At 40.0% G+C, this 18391-nt stretch overlaps 1 protein-coding gene across 1 annotated transcript in view; it reads left to right on the plus strand.

The window, feature by feature from the left end:
* Window positions 1-10117: 10117 nt before the first annotated feature.
* TRIM33 (tripartite motif containing 33) overlaps window positions 10118-18391 on the plus strand; it is a 72564-nt gene continuing 64290 nt past the window's right edge. Inside the window, exon 1 of the mRNA XM_063297392.1 lies at window positions 10118-10637. Coding sequence (XP_063153462.1) covers window positions 10118-10637 — 520 coding nt within the window. The remainder of the gene's footprint in view (window positions 10638-18391) is intronic.

The following is an 18391-nucleotide window of genomic DNA, read 5'->3' on the forward strand; positions in this document are numbered from 1 at the left end:
GACAATAGGTTAGGACAACATTAGAGAGCAACCAGTCTGGATTCAAATGACATGGTAGGTTTGAAATCACAATTAGAGAGCTGCACATTGAAGGTGTAAAATAGCACTGTATGTCCCTGCTAACCAAGATTTCTTCCAGAGTGTGTAATATGAACACAGCTCATTTCAGACAAGAAAAGCCTTCAATTCAAATTACTAAATAGCCATCTGCAACCTCTTAGTCACTTACTGGGAAAACCAGACATATCAATGAGCTTAACACATTCTGATCAAATATTAAACAGGTTTTTACAAATGTAGGCTTCTCCAAAAATTTAAGTTCAGAGATCATAATTTTAATATCTGAGAAATTTAATGATAAAAGTCATATTTAAACAAAATTTGTTCACTTGCCTTTATCTGTCCTTCTCAAATGCCAATATCAAGGTATCTCCCCCAATATTTCATATATCCTCTAAAGCTGTTTGCAAGTACAGTTAAAATAGTTAATGGCAATCTTCAGGAGCCATTTAAAAAATGATGCCCTTAATTAGACAAATGTACGGACACGGAAAAGATTTAAAAACCCCGAATGTTTGTCAAATACTTGTTACTTCAAAAGAAAAAAAATTCTTGTGTGGAACTTGGGAAGTATTTAAGTATTTAAATATATTAAACAGTGCTAACTATCTACAAAAAATCTTTAGACAAATTGCCTTTCAAAGTAATCTTTTATCATGTACAGGATTTAAATTTAAAAAGAAATGCAATCTAAATTGTCTTGTTACTTTTCTCAGAAAATCAACTGATGAATGACTGCCTCCCTTTTATCAATAATTAAATTATAGTATTTTTGGTCATTTTCAAAATTCCCCCAAATCTTCTGTGATTTTCCAACCCTGTCCACTTGTCTTAGCTGGAGACTATTATGAACAAAAGTGGCTGATGTATCAATTTGCAGCACAGTCTTTAAAATAATCTCTCAGATATAAATAGCAAAAAAAAAGTGTTTTTTAGCCTGGTCTACAATTGATCATGTCAGAAACAAGCTTTTGGTCAATATATCATGTTGCTCCTAGCTAAGATCTTTCAGGGGTAAGATGTAAATCAGAATCAGCATTTGTTTGCTGTTGGAGAGTAAAGATGTTCCTTATTTCTTTTCTATATTAGAGAATATGCTTTTGTCAGATGCCAATTCTTTTTTTTTTCTCCTAAGAAGATGAAGCAGACCAGCTGAGTGGTGAAGATTGCAGAGAGGTGGCTCAGTTGGTTGTGACCTGGACAACTGTCTGCTGGAAGGTTGCAGTGCACCCCTTTGTGGATCTACACAGACTATCAGAGGTCTACAAACCATACTTCAAGACTCATTGCTGTATTAGGAGACACAGTGAAAAGTGGTATACATTTAGATTGGGGAGAAGTGAAGTTCTGCTACAGTGAGGTGGGTAAGAAGTCTGAGAAAACAGTGCAAAATAATCTCTACTGTAATGCAGCAAGGAAGAAATCTCTCTGAACCTGCAGCAGTAGTCTTTTGATGAAATCAACCTTTTTTTTCAATTGCATAAGAATCCATGGTTCAGTCAGTTTGTGAATATAAGCTTGTGTGAAGAGTCAGTCAGAGGGAAACAGCTGGACTTTGGGAAATGAGCTAGGAAGGTGGAGTATTAACTACTGGGAACTAATTCTACTTAGTATTATTAGGGACAGAAATCTGATTTGAATTTTAAGTAAGGATCAGCACACTTTGAAGTAGCCCTTTCTTTCTTCTCGTTTACCTCACCAGATTATACACAGTTTATAACACAACATACAATTTTACTTATATATTTTCATTGCATTATTTTGTTACTAATAAATCAAATTTTGGATCTCTTAAAATCTGTCTCTGATTATTCCAGAACTTGCAAACCAGAGTAAAAATGGTGTTTCTGGAGTCATTTCCAAAGAAAAAGAAGCTGAAAGTGAGTTTTAAAACTTTAGTTTATAAAGGGGAAAGTAGGGATGAAATCCCTTTGTGCTTTCCACAGTCCCATTTTAAGCATTACATGTCATATGAACACAACCAAAAATTGGTTTCACAAACCATATTTTGTTGAATAAATCTCAGGTTGCTGGCTGTACAAAATTTGCTAAGCCACAACTGTTGTTGCTTGAGGCTACACGAGCAATAATCTGAGACTGAGAAATCAGAATCTGAGCTGGTTTAATTTATCCAAAACCATCACGTCATTTCTATGTAGAAAGGCAAAGACTGGTAGTATCAACTTGTTGTCCATTTATAGTTTCATCACAGATTTGAACTGGATCTCAGATTCACACCTAATCTCTAACACAGGAAGTATCATTTTCAACCTCAGTTTAACCAATACATTGTCAAAGCAAATAGGAGGATTTGGATGAGGCAATACCTAAAGCCACATCTTCCTTTGAATGAAAACAGTTCTATCAATTTAAATGCGTACCTTAGATAAACAAAAAAAAGTTCTCCAGCTTATCTCACAACAGATTTTCATGTTAACAGTCTACATATTTTCTTAGACAGATGTACACTTGCAAAATATCACAATTTTAAGCAGCCTCTCTGCAATTTACTGTTTTCTTCCTAACACCCACATTAATTCCACTATGTTCTACAGCTGATTTTGAAACTTTCTGGAAACAGGGAGAAAATATGTTGACTACATCTTCATGTCTTTGCTTGCACTTTTAATGATAGTGAATACTATAAACAGCTAAGGAACTTTATTTTTATTTCATTTAGCTTTATGCTGCTTCTTGCTGTTTTCAGTGGTTTTAGCCTGGAATATTGGATTTATGTTTTAATCTTGAAAGCTGCTTGTGAACCTTCAGTTCTAAGATATTATATAAATATATTAAATTAATGGCTGAATGGCTGACATCTGCATGCCTAACTTTATTGTATATAGTTCCAGAAAACAGTGTGATATGTGTATGATTTTTATTGTTTAAAGAGGTCCCACTTACAGCAATAGTTTATGTATTTATATACTTTCATACTGCTTCCTATGCTGAAACATCTCAAACAATATAATAAAACAATATTCAATAAAACATACTCATTTAAAGGACAGTGCATTCTACCAATAGTCATTGTCCTGATCACCAGGAAACACACTGAGACGAGGACTTGGTCTCTAATATTTATTAGTAGTACTTAACAAGAATCCTAACAAACTGAGAAGGCGTGGGAAAACCCAGCCATATAAACCCCAAAGGTTAAGGCGGTCCCGATCTGTGTCTCTTTGAATGGCTGAACAGTTCCTCAGTGCTACGCATGTGCTTGACAGTCTGGGTGGGAGCCCCCTGCTCGCCATCCTTACTCATGACAGTCATATTTGTTAATGGTTTTCCTACTAACAGATTAAGGTGCTATTGTATCTCATCATTTTGGCCGGGTGCAGAGGTTGAATTCAACTGCCCCCTTTTCGAATGTTAATTATTGCACCTGGGGGGAGGAACCTGCCCGGACTTGTTTCAGTTCCTCTTTCTCTTCTGTGCCAGCATGTAGCAAGCCAGGTAGCTCTCAATGAGAGCTAAGTCCTTTAAATATGTTTTGCTTTTGTTTTGCTTTCTGTAAATAAATTATTTTTATAGATATGCCTGGTGTGTGTGATTTTTCTGATCTCTCCTGGGCTAAAGGCTTTCCCAGCAATCTGCCAACAATATTATGGAGGCCTGGGAAAAGAGAGGAGTTTTCAGCAGGCCCCAGAGTTCAGAGACAAAGCATTCTAGAGTGTGGATGCCACCACAGAGAAGACCCACCTTTCCAGGAGCAGTTGCCAGGTGGCATTTCAGCAATTCTCAGTATATGTAGCAGAACCTGCCCTGATGATCTCAGTGGCTGACCAGGTCTATAATGACAAAGGTGATCTGATAGGTATCCAGGGCTCAAGCTGCTTACAGACTTTTGTGTCAAAACCAAAACTATGAGCCTGATTTGGTAGCTAATTGACAACCAGTGCAATTCCTTCAACAAAGGTGTAACACAAAGATGCCTCATTTAGCAACCTGTAAACATATATACTACATCAACTGATGCATGAGGCTTTACTGTGAACAAACCTGGTATTTTCAGGCAACATCACTAGGGAAAGAGGAATAGGATCATGCCACTAGGGAGAAGGGACAAGGATATGATGCCTCAGAGCCATTTAGATTTATTCATTTTACTTGGCTTATGTGTGTGTTTATTCGTTTAGTCGCTTCCGACTCTTCGTGACTTCATGGACCAGCCCACGCCAGAGCTTCCTGTCGGTCGTCAACACCCCCAGCTCCCCCAGGGACGAGTCCGTCTCCTCTAGAATATCATCCATCCACCTTGCCCTTGGTCGGCCCCTCTTCCTTTTGCCCTCCACTCTCCCTAGCATCAGCATCTTCTCCAGGGTGTCCTGTCTTCTCATTATGTGGCCAAAGTATTTCAGTTTTGCCTTTAATATCATTCCCTCAAGTGAGCAGTCTGGCTTTATTTCCTGGAGGATGGACTGGTTTGATCTTCTTGCAGTCCAAGGCACTCTCAGAATTTCCCTCCAACACCACAGTTCAAAAGCATCTATCTTCCTTCTCTCAGCCTTCCTTATGGTCCAGCTCTCGCAGCCATATGTTACTACGGGGAACACCATTGATTTAACTATGTGGACCTTTGTTGTCAGTGTGATGTCTCTGCTCTTAACTATTTTATCGAGATTGGTCATTGCTCTTCTCCCAAGGATTAAGCGTCTTCTGATTTCCTGACTGCAGTCAGCATCCGCAGTAATCTTCGCACCTAGAAATACAAAGTCTTTCATTGCTTCTACATTTTCTCCCTCTATTTGCCAGTTATCATTCAATCTGGGTGCCATAATCTTGGTTTTTTTGAGGTTTAGCTGCAAGCCAGCTTTTGCACTTTCTTCTTTCACCTTCATCATAAGGCTCCTCAGTTCCTCTTCGCTTTCAGCCATCAAAGTGGTATCATCTGCATATCTGAGATTGTTAATGTTTCTTCCAGCGATTTTAACTCCAGCCTTGGATTCCTCAACCCAGCATGTCGCATGATGTGTTCTGCGTACAGGTTGAATAGGTAGGGTGAGAGTATACAGCCCTGCCGTACTCCTTTCCCAATCTTAAACCAGTCCGTTGTTCTGTGGTCTGTTCTTACTGTTGCTACTTGGTCGTTATACAGATTCTTCAGGAGGCAGACAAGATGACTTGGTATCCCCATACCACTAAGAACTTGCCACAATTTGTTATGGTCCACACAGTCAAAGGCTTTAGAATAGTCAATAAAACAGAAATAGATGTTTTTCTGAAACTCCCTGGCTTTTCCCATTATCCATTGGATATTGGCAATTTGGTCCCTAGTTCCTCTGCCTTTTCTAAACCCAGCTTGTACATCTGGCAATTCTCGCTCCATGAATTGCTGAAGTCTACCTTGCAGGATCTTGAGCATTACCTTACTGGCATGTGAAATGAGTGCCACTGTTCGATAGTTTGAACATTCTTTAGTGTTTCCCTTTTTTTGGTATGGGGATATAAGTTGATTTTTTCCAATCTGATGGCCATTCTTGTGTTTTCCACATTTGCTGGCATATAGCATGCATTACCTTGACAGCATCATCTTGCAAACTTTTGAACAGTTCAGCTGGGATGCCGTTGTCTCCTGCTGCCTTGTTATTAGCAATGCTTCTTAAGGCCCATTCAACCTCACTCTTCAGGATGTCTGGCTCTAGCTCACTGACCACACCGTCAAAGCTATCCCCGATATTGTTATCCTTCCTATACAGGTCTTCCGTATATTCTTGCCACCTTTTCTTGATCTCTTCTTCTTCTGTTAGGTCCTTGGCATCTTTGTTTTTGATCATACCCATTTTTGCCTGGAATTTACCTCCAATGTTTCTAATTTTCTGGAAGAGGTCTCTTGTCCTTCCTATTCTATTGTCTTCTTCCACTTCTGTGCATTGCGTGTTTAAAAATAATTCCTTATCTCTTCTGGCTAACCTCTGGAATTTTGCATTTAATTGGGCATATCTCCCCCTATCACTGTTGCCTTTTGCTTTCCTTCTTTCTTGGGCTACTTCTAGTGTCTCAACAGACAGCCAATTTGCCTTCTTGGTTTTCTCTTTCTTTGGGATGTATTTTTTTGCCGCCTCTTGGACAATGTTGCGGACTTCTGTCCATAGTTCTTCTGGGACCCTATCTATTAAGTCCAGTCCCTTAAATCTATTCTTCACCTCCACTGCATATTCCTTAGGAATATTAGTGAGCTCATATCTAGCTGATCTGTGGGTCTTCCCTAATCTCTTTAGTCTGATCCTAAATTGTGCAAGAAGAAGTTCGTGATCTGAACTACAGTCAGCTCCAGGTCTTGTTTTTACCGACTGTATAGATGTCCGCCACCTTTGGCTGCAAAGGATGTAGTCAATCTGATTTCGGTGTTGTCCATCTGGGGAAGTCCATGTATAAAGCCGTCTCTTAGGTTGTTGGAAGAGAGTGTTTGTTCTGCACATTGAGTTGTCTTGGCAAAATTCTATCAGCCTATGTCCTGCTTCGTTTTGTTCACCCAGGCCATGCTTACCTGTAATTCCAGGTGTCATTTGACTGCCTACCTTAGCATTCCAGTCTCCCGTGAGGAAAATAACATCTCTTTTAGGCGTGTTGTCCAGTAGGTGCTGCAGATCCTCATAGAACTGCTCTACTTCAGCTTCTTCAGCATCTGTGGTTGGGGCGTATATTTGGATCACTGTGATGTTAGATGGCTTGCCCTGAATTCGAATTGAGATCATTCTATCGTTTTTTGGATTGTATCCAAGCACTGCTTTAGCCACTTTACGATTAATTATGAAGGCTACTCCATTTCTTCTGTGGTCCTCTTGTCCATAAGAACATCCCACATTCTCCAGTCTTACACATAAACCTACTTGAAGAAATCTGAAAGAAAATATTAAAATTCCACAGAAGAATGTGAACAATCACAAACTTAGCCTCCACACCAAACACATAGGTATGAATTCAAAGATATTGACTTTCACTGTCCAATAGACTCCTCCTCTCTGTTATTCTACAGTTCAGGTCTGTGCAGTGTCTTTCCTGGGAATGCTTAATTGCTTGTTGCTTCCTGGGATTGCCTGTTACTTAAACTCATAACACATGGACAGACTCAAACACAGTTTCAACTGGGAAACTGTGAGCATCCTAGACCAAGACAAATCCAAAAATGATAAGGAATTCCTGGAAGTTTGGCATTCAGACAAATCAGCCATCAAAGAGATAAATCACATTTATACACCATTTGAAAGAGACAATAAAAAAGCTAAGAAGGAAACAAAAATACCAGAACACATCCCCTCCAGCAGCCATCCCCAGATAAGCAGGGATTAACACCAGACATACAATCAAGCAGAAAACAATACCCTAACCAAGGAATTACACCCCCACCAACACTGGCAGTGCAAGCTACTGCATATAAACAGGGAGCAAACCCCACACTCACTAGCACTGATGATATTACCTAGTTGGGTAATGAAATGTCTGCAAGCTAACAACCAAGCTCAGAGAGTATCAAGGACTCCACTACTGTACTTGTAAGCATCTATTTGGTTGTATAGGAACACAGTGCTAGGTTAGATATGCCATTAGATTGATATTAACTTATTTTATTATTATTGACTTATTGCTGTGAAGGAAAAGAGGCAAGGAGGTAGTTTTTCAGTTTCCTTTGCACCCAGCAGTGTGCTATGTACAAAGATCACCGTTTATCCCCTTCCTCCAGGAAGAACTCTGATACATTCTAGTGCCTTTTCCAAGATAAGTAGGAGCCCTTTTATTCACTAAATGGAAAATCTGAATTCAATCTATTGTCTCTGAATTTAGGATACACTTGTTGTTTATTTTACTGTTTTTTAACCCATCCCAGTCCCAAAAGACTCTGGACGGTGTACTACATCGAACAAAAGAACATAATCTAAGTGAATATCAAGAACAGAAGATAACCACAAAGAAAACCACAGATAAAACCCCAAATAAAACCCAAGATAGGCATCATCAATCAGTTGGCTATTATGCAATACCATTTTTCAAATCAAGTGGAAAAGCTATATTAACTGGATCTATTTTCCAGAATGCACACTGCATCCAGTCTTTATCAATACAGGATGAACAGCAGGTGCTAACAATTCAAGCATAAATGCTTATGCTAAAACTCCAGTGTGCAAAGCAGTTGTATAACCGTTTTAGATGTACTGTTCCTTTAATGGTTCAAAATTTGTACTAACATGATATCTGAAACATTATTTTCAAATGGCTTGCACAGCCCTAATAAATACCTTTAACAATTTGAAAGGCAGTTACACAGCACTTTTCTACACTGAAGCCCTCAGCTGCATTTTCCCATATGTAATCTGCCTGGAAATGAAGGTTGCTCAAGAAATTCCTTTCTAGATTGCAACCCTTCCGAAGTGTTCTGTCTGGACCTCAGTTATCACAGCCTCTGACTGGTGGGTTCCACTGCTGCTCCTCTCCCCCCCTCCCCATGCCACGAAAGCAGGAGGTACCGAGTGCTTTCTCTTGCACAAGGTACCAAGTGCTTTCTCTTCTGTGGCCATGTGTTTTGGGGTCTGTTGAAAACAACAGTTTTATAGTTCTTCTGGTCAGTTGAACTAGAAGGGGGAAGCTGGCAGAACTCTTGTCAATTTCACCCAGCTAAAGAAACAGAAATAACCCAAGAAATGGTCCTTTCACCATTCTACAAATGAACTTGTTAAAAGGAAAACAACAACAAAGAAATGGCCAGCATTTCACTGATCTGTTGGTGGTGGTGGGGGGAAGGTTATACTTTTTCAGGCTGTGGAATCTGTTAGTTAAAAAATATATTTTATGGAACCCCTGATCTAGAGGCAAGGTTTTAGCGATAGAAAATTGGCTGCGTTTGAGTTAACTTTTTTTTTTAACCTTCAGTCTCTCATGGAACAGTTTGAAAAACCCTGCATTACTGACTCTGTAAAGAGAGCAAAAAATTAAAGGTTCAGACTTTTGTGGCACGCAGCCCAATATGAAATGGCTGCCAAAGGTAGAAAGTGGAGACTGTGTGTGTGTCCACCAGAGGCAATTGGAACTGAGGCATTTGTGTAGGATGCAATGAGCACAGCAGGTGGACTGAACTATGCTACTTCTGCGACAGCAGAGAGAAAACACCACTTTTGATCTGGAGCCAGAAAACTCAGATGGAGCTTGGCTTTCCAGCATGCTGGGGGGGGGCCCTCTGGACGACATCAGTTTCTGCCATCCCACAACAGTAGATGGCTTGTCCTCATGTGGGGCATGTAGGAAGTGCTGATCAGCCCTCAGATGACCTAACAAATTTGTTCTCTGTTGTCCAGAACATATTCCCTAATCTGGCACTAAAACGCCAGCCTTATTTAAGAATTAATTATGCCAGCTCGAATGTGGAAGACACCACCTTTTTAAGCAGAGGCTAAAATATGTGCAATACACCAACTTTTTAAGTAGAGGCTGGAGGGGATGCTATAACAGCAAATTCTTTTTGAAATTTGTGCAGACAAACCCAGTTGCCCGAAGTTGCCATGCAACTACACCTGCTGAAATTCCATTATCTACACAATTATTAAAAGTGCAGCAGTGCTGTCATTTCTTGCACCTAACCTGGCATTAGACAGAAATCTCTGAAAATCAAGTCCTTTAGAAGCAAATTACGTTGCTCTTTCATCGCAGCATCTGCGATTTAGTCCACTTGGTTCAATTCGGATGCTTCAAACAAAGTTATCACAAGACTCTATCCTTCCAGCCACCAGCCGCGAAAAATTATCTAGACATCCACGTATAAAACGCTGATGCGCGTGCGCCGTTTCCTTACAGGTCCCCAAGAGTTGCGCGCCTGCGCTCCCCTCTACATTCACGCCGTTCGCATTATACGTTGTAGAGGTTGCTGACCATCTCCACCTCGCTTTTTTTCTCAGAGCGCGCACGTTTGCACGTTCCCTCTTCCCCCCGCACCCCCCGCTCAGTCTCCGCAGTCCACGCTCCAGAAGAGTGTCGGAGGCGCGCGCGCAACCTGATGGCGTGCGTGCGGACGCATGCGCGATCCGATGCGTGAGCAAAGCGGGGAGTCGGGTTCAAAGGAGGAAATATGGCGGAAAACAAAGGAGGAGGAGGAGGAGGCGGCGGCGGTGGCGGCGGGGAGGGGGCTGGGGAGGCCGGGCCGACGGGGGGTGGTCCCGAGCCTGCCGCTGCGGCGTCGGCTGTTGTTGTCACCTCCGCGGCGGCAATTGCGTCCCCGTCCCCTCCGGTCCCTACCCAGCCCGAGGAGAGGGAAAGCCCCGCCGCGGTGGCCCTGGCTGCGGCGGCGGACAAGGGCCCAGGGGAGGCGGAGGCCGCGGCGCCGGTTGTAGTAAGCGTAGGCCCCAGCTCCACCTCTACCCCGGCGCCTCTGGGCCCCAGCCCTGCTCCCCCCGCTCTGTCCAGCGCTGCGCCGGGCCCGCTGTCGCTTCTAGACACCTGCGCAGTGTGCGCGCAAAGCCTGCAGAGCCGGGAGGCCGAACCGAAGCTGTTGCCTTGCCTTCATTCCTTTTGCCGGCGCTGTCTGCCGGAGCCTGAGCGCCAGCTCAGCGTGCCGGTGCCCGGCGGTGCCAACGGGGATATTCAGCAGGGTGAGTGCGAAGGCTGCGGGCATAGGCGGTTGGTGTCGGTGCCTGAGTTCTGACTGGGGGGAGGAAGCCCGGCTAGGTGTGTACCTAAGGGAAAGGGCTTTGAGCAAGGTGAACGAATAGAGAAGAGTAGGTTATTAGAGTGCTTGTGACTAAACTGGCACCATTTTGCTGTAGATCAGATCAATAACCCCGTATGATGCAGCGATCCATGATGGGCTAGAAAAGGAATTCCAGGACTGAATTGCTTTATAGGAGGTTTGTGTCAAGGGCAATATAGGTGTGGACCTAAATGTTGTCCTGATGAGGTTGAATAGTGGTGATAGGATGGAACTGGTCTGGAGCAGATCTTTTGTATAGAATTTGGTACATTCGTTGCTGTACAGCACCAAGCCTGGCCTTGGAGAATCTCTGCGTGGCTAGATGGTCAGTTGCAGAGAGGCCATATTAGATTACATTGCTTTGAGGTGGACATTTAAACCATATGGATTCTATAGATGACTGTCGGTAAAATTTAACTGATTTTATTCTTTGGTGAATATAAAACAAAGAGCCAGGTTTTACTGGTGAGTGGTCCAAGTGTGATAAGTTTTATTTTCTTCTCTTCACAGTCACCTTCAAAACATAGTATGTTATGTGTTACCATCAATGGTCAATAGACACTAGGCGTTGTAGAATTTGTTTTTGTTAGTTCATTTGTATTTTCTTTTATTAAAATTTTAGAATTTTAATAAAATTAAATAATTCTGAACCCAGGAATGTTTGTTTACTTAAGTACTTCTACACAAGTTCTGCTTCTAGTTTTTTGTATGAGTAATATTGTTGAGAGTGGTGAGAATTTTTTAATATGATAAAACTAAACATTTGGGTATCAGTAACTTGCAGAGGCCTTTCTGTTTCTTCTTAATTTAAGAATCCTATCAAGTCTAATCCTAACTGACAAATTGTAACTGTTTCCAACATTCCACTCTCCAATAGATGCCTCCCTCCCTCTTATTCTACAGTTCAGGTCTGTGCAGTGTCTTTCCTGGGATTGCTTGGCTTTCCCTTACAGTTCCTGAGGGATCCTGAGAAAAGATGTAGTTCCTCTGAAGTGTTGCACAGAGATACTATATTTATTCTTCAGAGCGCCTTTTGGAGATCAAATTCAAATCCTCCCTGCCTGCCTTCCTATTTGTTTTACAGATCTTTTCATTTCAGTGGCTTGCAATTTTTTAGGAAAAACAAAATTCGTTTTAAGGGCTGTCCAGCACTTTTTGTCTGTCTTTTACTGACTAGTGGTCCACGTTACAGGTGCTAGAAACCTTTAGGAAATCAATATTGATGCTCACCTTGGCCAGAAAATGATACTGGATAGTGTGTTGTTCTAGATGGCATTATTGAGAGTAAATGAAATGTTTGTCAACTGCTTCTAGACTTGCTCTAATATTGCTGGTTTTTTCTTTTTCAGAATTCCACTCTAGGATACTTTTCCCTCTATCCAGATTCTCTGAAATATGTTTTACATGAGCATTTTTTGCAACTTGAAGAGATATAAATTAAATAGATTTTCAGATAATTTTGCCTAGCATAATTTTCCTTGAATTTGGTGGGTATCCAGTATCAGACACTTCATTATATATTGTGGTTCTGCCCCTACCGCAGGATCTTGTACTCTGAACTTCTTGAGACTGGAATTTACTGTTACTTTCTTTCAACTAAGCATTACATGTGATTTATTTATTTATTTATTTACTTTCTTTTCAATTTTCTATCACCGCCCATCTCTCCCACAAAGGGGACTCTGGGCAGTTATGTATACACCCAAACACACTCACACACATGTTTAATAAATTATTATTATACATGCAGTTTCCATGAATTGCTATACATTTTTTTAAAAATTCTACCTGAGAAAACTTCAGTGTACTACCATCCATAAACTGCCTATGATGACCGGTTAATCCTGACTTTTAATGCTATAGCTATAGCATTAAAAGTTGATAGCTATAGTTTTTCTAATTTCAACTGTACCCTTTCCCCCCAGAAAATGCAAGGAATTTACAGTTTATTTTTGAGCTTTCTGAGGTGATTCAAAGTCTTTGATCTTATTCTATGTCAGAATGATTCTGGTACAAGGTCTTAACAAAGTAATTATCAACTAATTATATAATATTAACTTACAAATACTCATGTGAGTTAATAATGTAATTTGTATTGTCTCTACATTGTAGATGGGAGGGAGAGTGGCTTAATAAGGACAACTTAACTGTCCTAATGACAGATAATATACATATTGGACTTGGGGATGGGAAGAACAGTCTTAGTGGGAACTTGGAGCACTCCAATGATCCAAGCTTTGCAAGCAGTAGGTTGGAAGGGGTAGTAATTGCTGTCTTTATATTTTGTCTTGTTTGCTTTTTTTTCCTATTTGGTTAAAACACACCTTCAAAGGAAGGCAATTTATTTGCACCTCCCAAATGGCTGTTCTAAATCCTGCTTTCAATCCTGCCTCACTTTAGAGGCTTCTTGAGATCATGGTTTTGTGATTTCAGAAAGGGCCAACTATGGAGGTTAACTCTGATGTCCAATTCCCTTCTCCAAGGTCAGAAGCTGATATTTGAGGGGGAGCCAACCAATCTTTTGGCCTTGGGACCAAAGCCTCATTTTCTTATCTAGTCCTTTCATCAGTTAATATGATGTTTTTACATTCTGCCTCTTCAGATAGACTTAATTGGGTGCTTTCAGTAACGTAGCCTTGAAACATTGACTGTGAAGCTGAAATTCCTAAAACTGGTTTCACAGATTTCAATTCTGGGATTAGGATTCATTGCACATTAGATTGATGACCATGTTTGTATATATTTTATGAAGAATGTATGTAGGTAATCCTGTTTACTTGAAGTATTTGGGTGTGCAGCTTACATGCTGAAAATGCTGAGATTTGACGACCTGTTTTGGACATAATATTAGACCAAAGGTTAATAGTATGTAAATATTCTGTATGTAATCCATTTTCTCTCTTCACTGTTTGTAGTGAGAATATTGGGAGCATTGTTTGTCATTATGCCCAAATTGGGGGAAAATGTAATCATATTTTTCAGTATGAGAAGGTTGTATAATACTGCAGATAGTTACAGGCGTAAATGTAGAAGAAAGACTGAAAATTATTATAGTATACAATACAGAAAAGTAATGTTTAATCTATTTTTCATCTTCCTGACAAAGTATCTGTATAATCTATAGATATCAAACAAAGAAATTGAATGGCAATATTTATCATGGTTTCTGCCTTGATGGAGCCTCTTTTAGGGAAAAAATGACAACATTTGGAAATATAATTATCTTATTTGCTCATAACTTATAACCAGACTAATCTAGTTTATGGGCAATTAGAGAGAAAGGAGCTGATGCTTGGTCTACAATAAAGAACTCTGATAAAATGGACTGTATTGTAGGAACATTTTTAATCAAACCATTGGTCTATATAACTTTGTATTGTCCAGACTAACCTTTCTCAATATGATGAATCTCCAGGTGTGTTGAATTTCTGTTATTTCTATTATTCTGAGCGAGCATGATCAAAGGCCATACTGGCCTGAAATTAGACTGAGTCCAATACATCAGGAGAACCTCAGTTTGAGAAAGGCTGCTTTGGGCTATACAGGTTTTAATAGTTTTTCCCAAATCTGTTGGGGTATGTTTAATGTATAGACTTCTTCACTGAGATTATAAATTGTTCAGTAATAAATTAATATTTATACTTTCAATCTTGAAATCATTATTTCAAGGAAGAGAATGTCTACCAGTTTGGTTAGGGATTCTGAAGTTAAAGTCCTTTTTCTTCAGTGGAAAGTCACTGAACAACTATTGGCCAGCCATTATTTCTCAGTCCAACATACACTGTTGTTCTTGGGAAGAATGTAGGAGGAAGAAATATATATGTTGCTTTGAGCTCCTGTGGAAAAGTCAAGACTGAATAAAAACTACAGGTCTCTTGTATTACCCTTTCCTATGCAAAAGTTATGAAGCATTTTTCTTTGAAAAAAAAAATTGGAACTGAAGTAATTCAAATCAGCAAAGTAATATATCTGCTGTGACTTGGATATGGTTCATTTTAAGATGGAATGAAACAGTATAGCTTAGATTATTCTATAACTAAAATAATTTATAATTGCAGACTAATTTAAGACAAGTTTAGTGAAGGGGTCTTGGTATGGACTATTTTATGAATTGAAGCAAATGTATTCCTGTTTGTTAAATCTGATGAGTAAGTAGTAAAGCTGATTGTATGATCAGTTCATATGTGTTCAGATGGACCACATATTTGAGTTGATACTCTGTAGAAGTTATTCATTAAAGTTTTAATAAATTATAACTCATAATTCTGAAAAATAAATTGGTTTAAGAATTGTATTCCCATTAGGTATTAGACTAATTTAACAGCATCAACAACTAGTTCAAATCTCATTTGGAATGTAAGTCACTTGATTGCAATAATGAGCAATTAGAATACAGTGAATTATTTAAGTTCAGCAAAATGGTTGTATAAAATTGGACAAGGGGGCTTCTTGCAGGATATCATGAGTGTTGATGTACCATTTGCTCCTAAAGGGTTTGGTTCTATAATACCTGTGTTTAGGCACATCAACCTGTAATATTGATACCATCGATATTGTAAAATTGATACCATTGATCATGGTATCCTTCTGGGCTGGCTCTGGGACTGGGGATGGGTGGCACAATGTTGTGCTGGTTCTCCTCTTTCCTCCTGGGTCAGTTCCAGTAGGTGTTGATGGGGGAGACAGGTCCAGCCTGCAGCCTTTCCTTTATGGGGTGCCTCAGGGCTAGGTACTTTCTCCTCTCCTGTTTAACATCTATATAAAGCCACTGGTTAACATCTACCCCAGGTGCCTGGGTAATGCCATGGAGGTTCTGTTTTGATGCCTGGAGGCTGTGGGGGCCTGAATGGGATGCAACAGGCTTTAGCTCAACCCAAGCAAGACCGAGTGGCTCTGCGTTTTTGGACATCCTGGGCCTTCTATCTTTGGTTCTGGATGGGTAGTGCTGCCCCAGACAGACCCAGTGCACAATCTGCGAGTCTTCTTGGACTTGTGGCTCCTGCTTGAGGAGCAGGTGGCAGCTGTGGCTAGGAGGGCCTTTGCACAGCTTCAGGTTGTGCTTCAGTTGCACCTATTCTTGAACTGGGGGCTCCGCTCATGGTCACTCATGCCCTTGTGACCTCCAGATTGGACGATTGCGACATGCTTTACATGGAGCTGCCCTTGAAAAGTATTTGGAAGCTTTAGCTGGTGCAGAATATGGTGGCACAGGCAGTTAATGATGTTGGCTATTAGGTGCATGTAACACCACTGTTCTGTGAGCTGCATTGGCTCACATTGTGCTTCCAGGTGCAATTCAGGGTGCTGGCTGTCACCTCTAAAGCCCTTCATGGCTTGGGATTGGGCTACTTACAGGATGGTCTCTCCCCAGTTGTTTCTACCCAACCTACCTGGTCTGGCAGGAGGGGCATGCTCCAGGTGCTGTTGGCCAAGGAGTGTTGGCCAGCAGTGCCTAGGAGGAGAGCCTTTTCTGCCACGGTATCCGCCCTTCAGAACATCATTCCCTCTGAGATTAGGTTAGCCTGTATCCTGCTGATCTTTTGCATGGCCCTGAAAACTTGGTTTTGTGCCTGGGCCTCGGGCCCTGAGCCCCGGATGTGTGATACACCCTGCCTCTTAGTTTTGTTGATAGTCATTTTATGATGCTCAGCTGCTATATGTTTTTATTTTTATAAAATGTATTTTATCTGTTTTATCTATTGTATTGGAAGCTACCTAGAGTCATGTATGTGAGATGGGCGGCTGAATGAATGAATAGATGGATAGATAGTCTGTAGTATGAACAGGGAAATAGTCTAGCATGGGAAAAGGTTTGAATTGTTGGTTACGTACATAGGATAAAATTGGGAAATTTTCTCATGTTCCAAAGAATGATATAATCTAGAATTTTGGTTTTACTTTTACTTTGTGAACGAAATTAAAAAGAGAATCATATGTTAATTTTAACCCAACAGTGTGACAAGTAGTTGACCTGAAATATTTCAGGGGAAAAAAACTAAGGCATACTTAATGTAATTTTTATATAGGTTTTTGAATTAGAAGGTTTAAAGGTAATGTTATTATCTTAGATTATTTAAATGTAACCCCTGCAAAAACCCTAATACTAATAATGAATTCTAAGAACCAAAGAAGATATGCTGACAGACATACATGAATTTCAGATAATTATTTAAAAAATTAGCACATGCTAGCAGAGCAAAAGGTACCATCACTTTTATTTTAAATTCTAGAATTGGGACAAGTGCAACTCAAGGACATCTTTCTTGCTTTGCAGCACCCTTTCTCTCTATAGTATTTTGATACAGGTTTAAATATGTTTCTTGTACATATGTTAGCTTTAAAGTCAATAGGTACATGCAAACAAGGAGAAGAAATTATAGAAACAATGGCAGAGGGAACATCTTAATGGGCTTTAACGATCAGGAGTTTGAGCTATTAGTAGCAATTAAAGCCAGTGCTAGACACAACCATTCACAGTACTATTTCAGTTCTAGGCACTTAACAAGCCATGAGGAAGGTAAATAAGAAACTCAAACAATGCACGCTTCTAATCACAAAGAGGTAAAAAAAGAGCCAGTGTGGTATAGTGGTGAAGGCACCAGGCTAGAAACAGGAGATTGTGAGTTTTAGTTCTGCCTTAGGCATGGAAGCTGGCTGGGTGGGCCAGTCACTCTCTCTCAGCCCAACTTCACAGGGTTGTTGTTGTAGGGAAAATAGGAGGATGAAGGAGTGTTAGGTATGTTCCCCACCTTGAGTTATTTATAAAAATAATAAAGGAGGGATTAAAAAAAACTATAAAAAGTGAAAAGTTCATTTGAGAGACTTAATCGGTTAAGTTCATTTGAGAGATTTAATCAGTTAAGTATCTCTTAAGTGATAGGGAGACGATCCAGTAACATTGAGAATTTATTAGAATAAAATGGAAAAGCAGGGAAGGAAATTCTAGGGTAGAGGAACAAAAAGGAAGAAAAATGTAAAAGTAATTTGTCTTTTTCTGTAACCCAAGAACATTGTAAGTAAATACACAATATAAATAGAACAGCAAGGAAAGGAAACTGTGAAACAAGGGGAAAAGAAAAGAAAAAAGGGGAAAAAAGCAAAGCTTTTCTTCTTAAAGCTACAGTAGCAGGAATAAAATATAACAAAATGAAAGATGTAATGGTATGTGGAAATGACCTTGGGAGATAGGAGGAAGAGCTGCAGACTAGACAACAGTCAGATAAGCGGCAGCTGAGTCCGCAGAGGGAATGGGGGCTTGGCAAACGTCTCAGAAGGGAGCCTTCATAGTTTCTTGGACTGTAAAGGCAAGTGGGGAGAAATGTACTTTCAGACTTGCAAGGCTCTATTAATGTAACCTTACAATAAAGATAGAACTAGTACTTCTGGGTGTGCTTCTTGTCTGGACTATCTCATAGAGCTGATATTAGCACAAGAAATACAAAAATTCAGAATAGAGTTAATTGGTTTTTCAGTGAGGTTTAATGGTATTTCCAGTTTTGCTGTTACTACTTATTTGTATTTTTTCACATTGATAATAAAATTACATTTTTTGACAGATGTGATTCAGAACTAGTACAACTTTGTATTTTGCTAATTTTGTATCTGTAGTTGAATTCCTTTTACAATTATTAATACTTTTATGAAACAGATAATTTC

This window comes from Candoia aspera, chromosome 3 (genome assembly GCF_035149785.1).
Source record: "Candoia aspera isolate rCanAsp1 chromosome 3, rCanAsp1.hap2, whole genome shotgun sequence".
NCBI lineage: Eukaryota > Metazoa > Chordata > Lepidosauria > Squamata > Boidae > Candoia > Candoia aspera.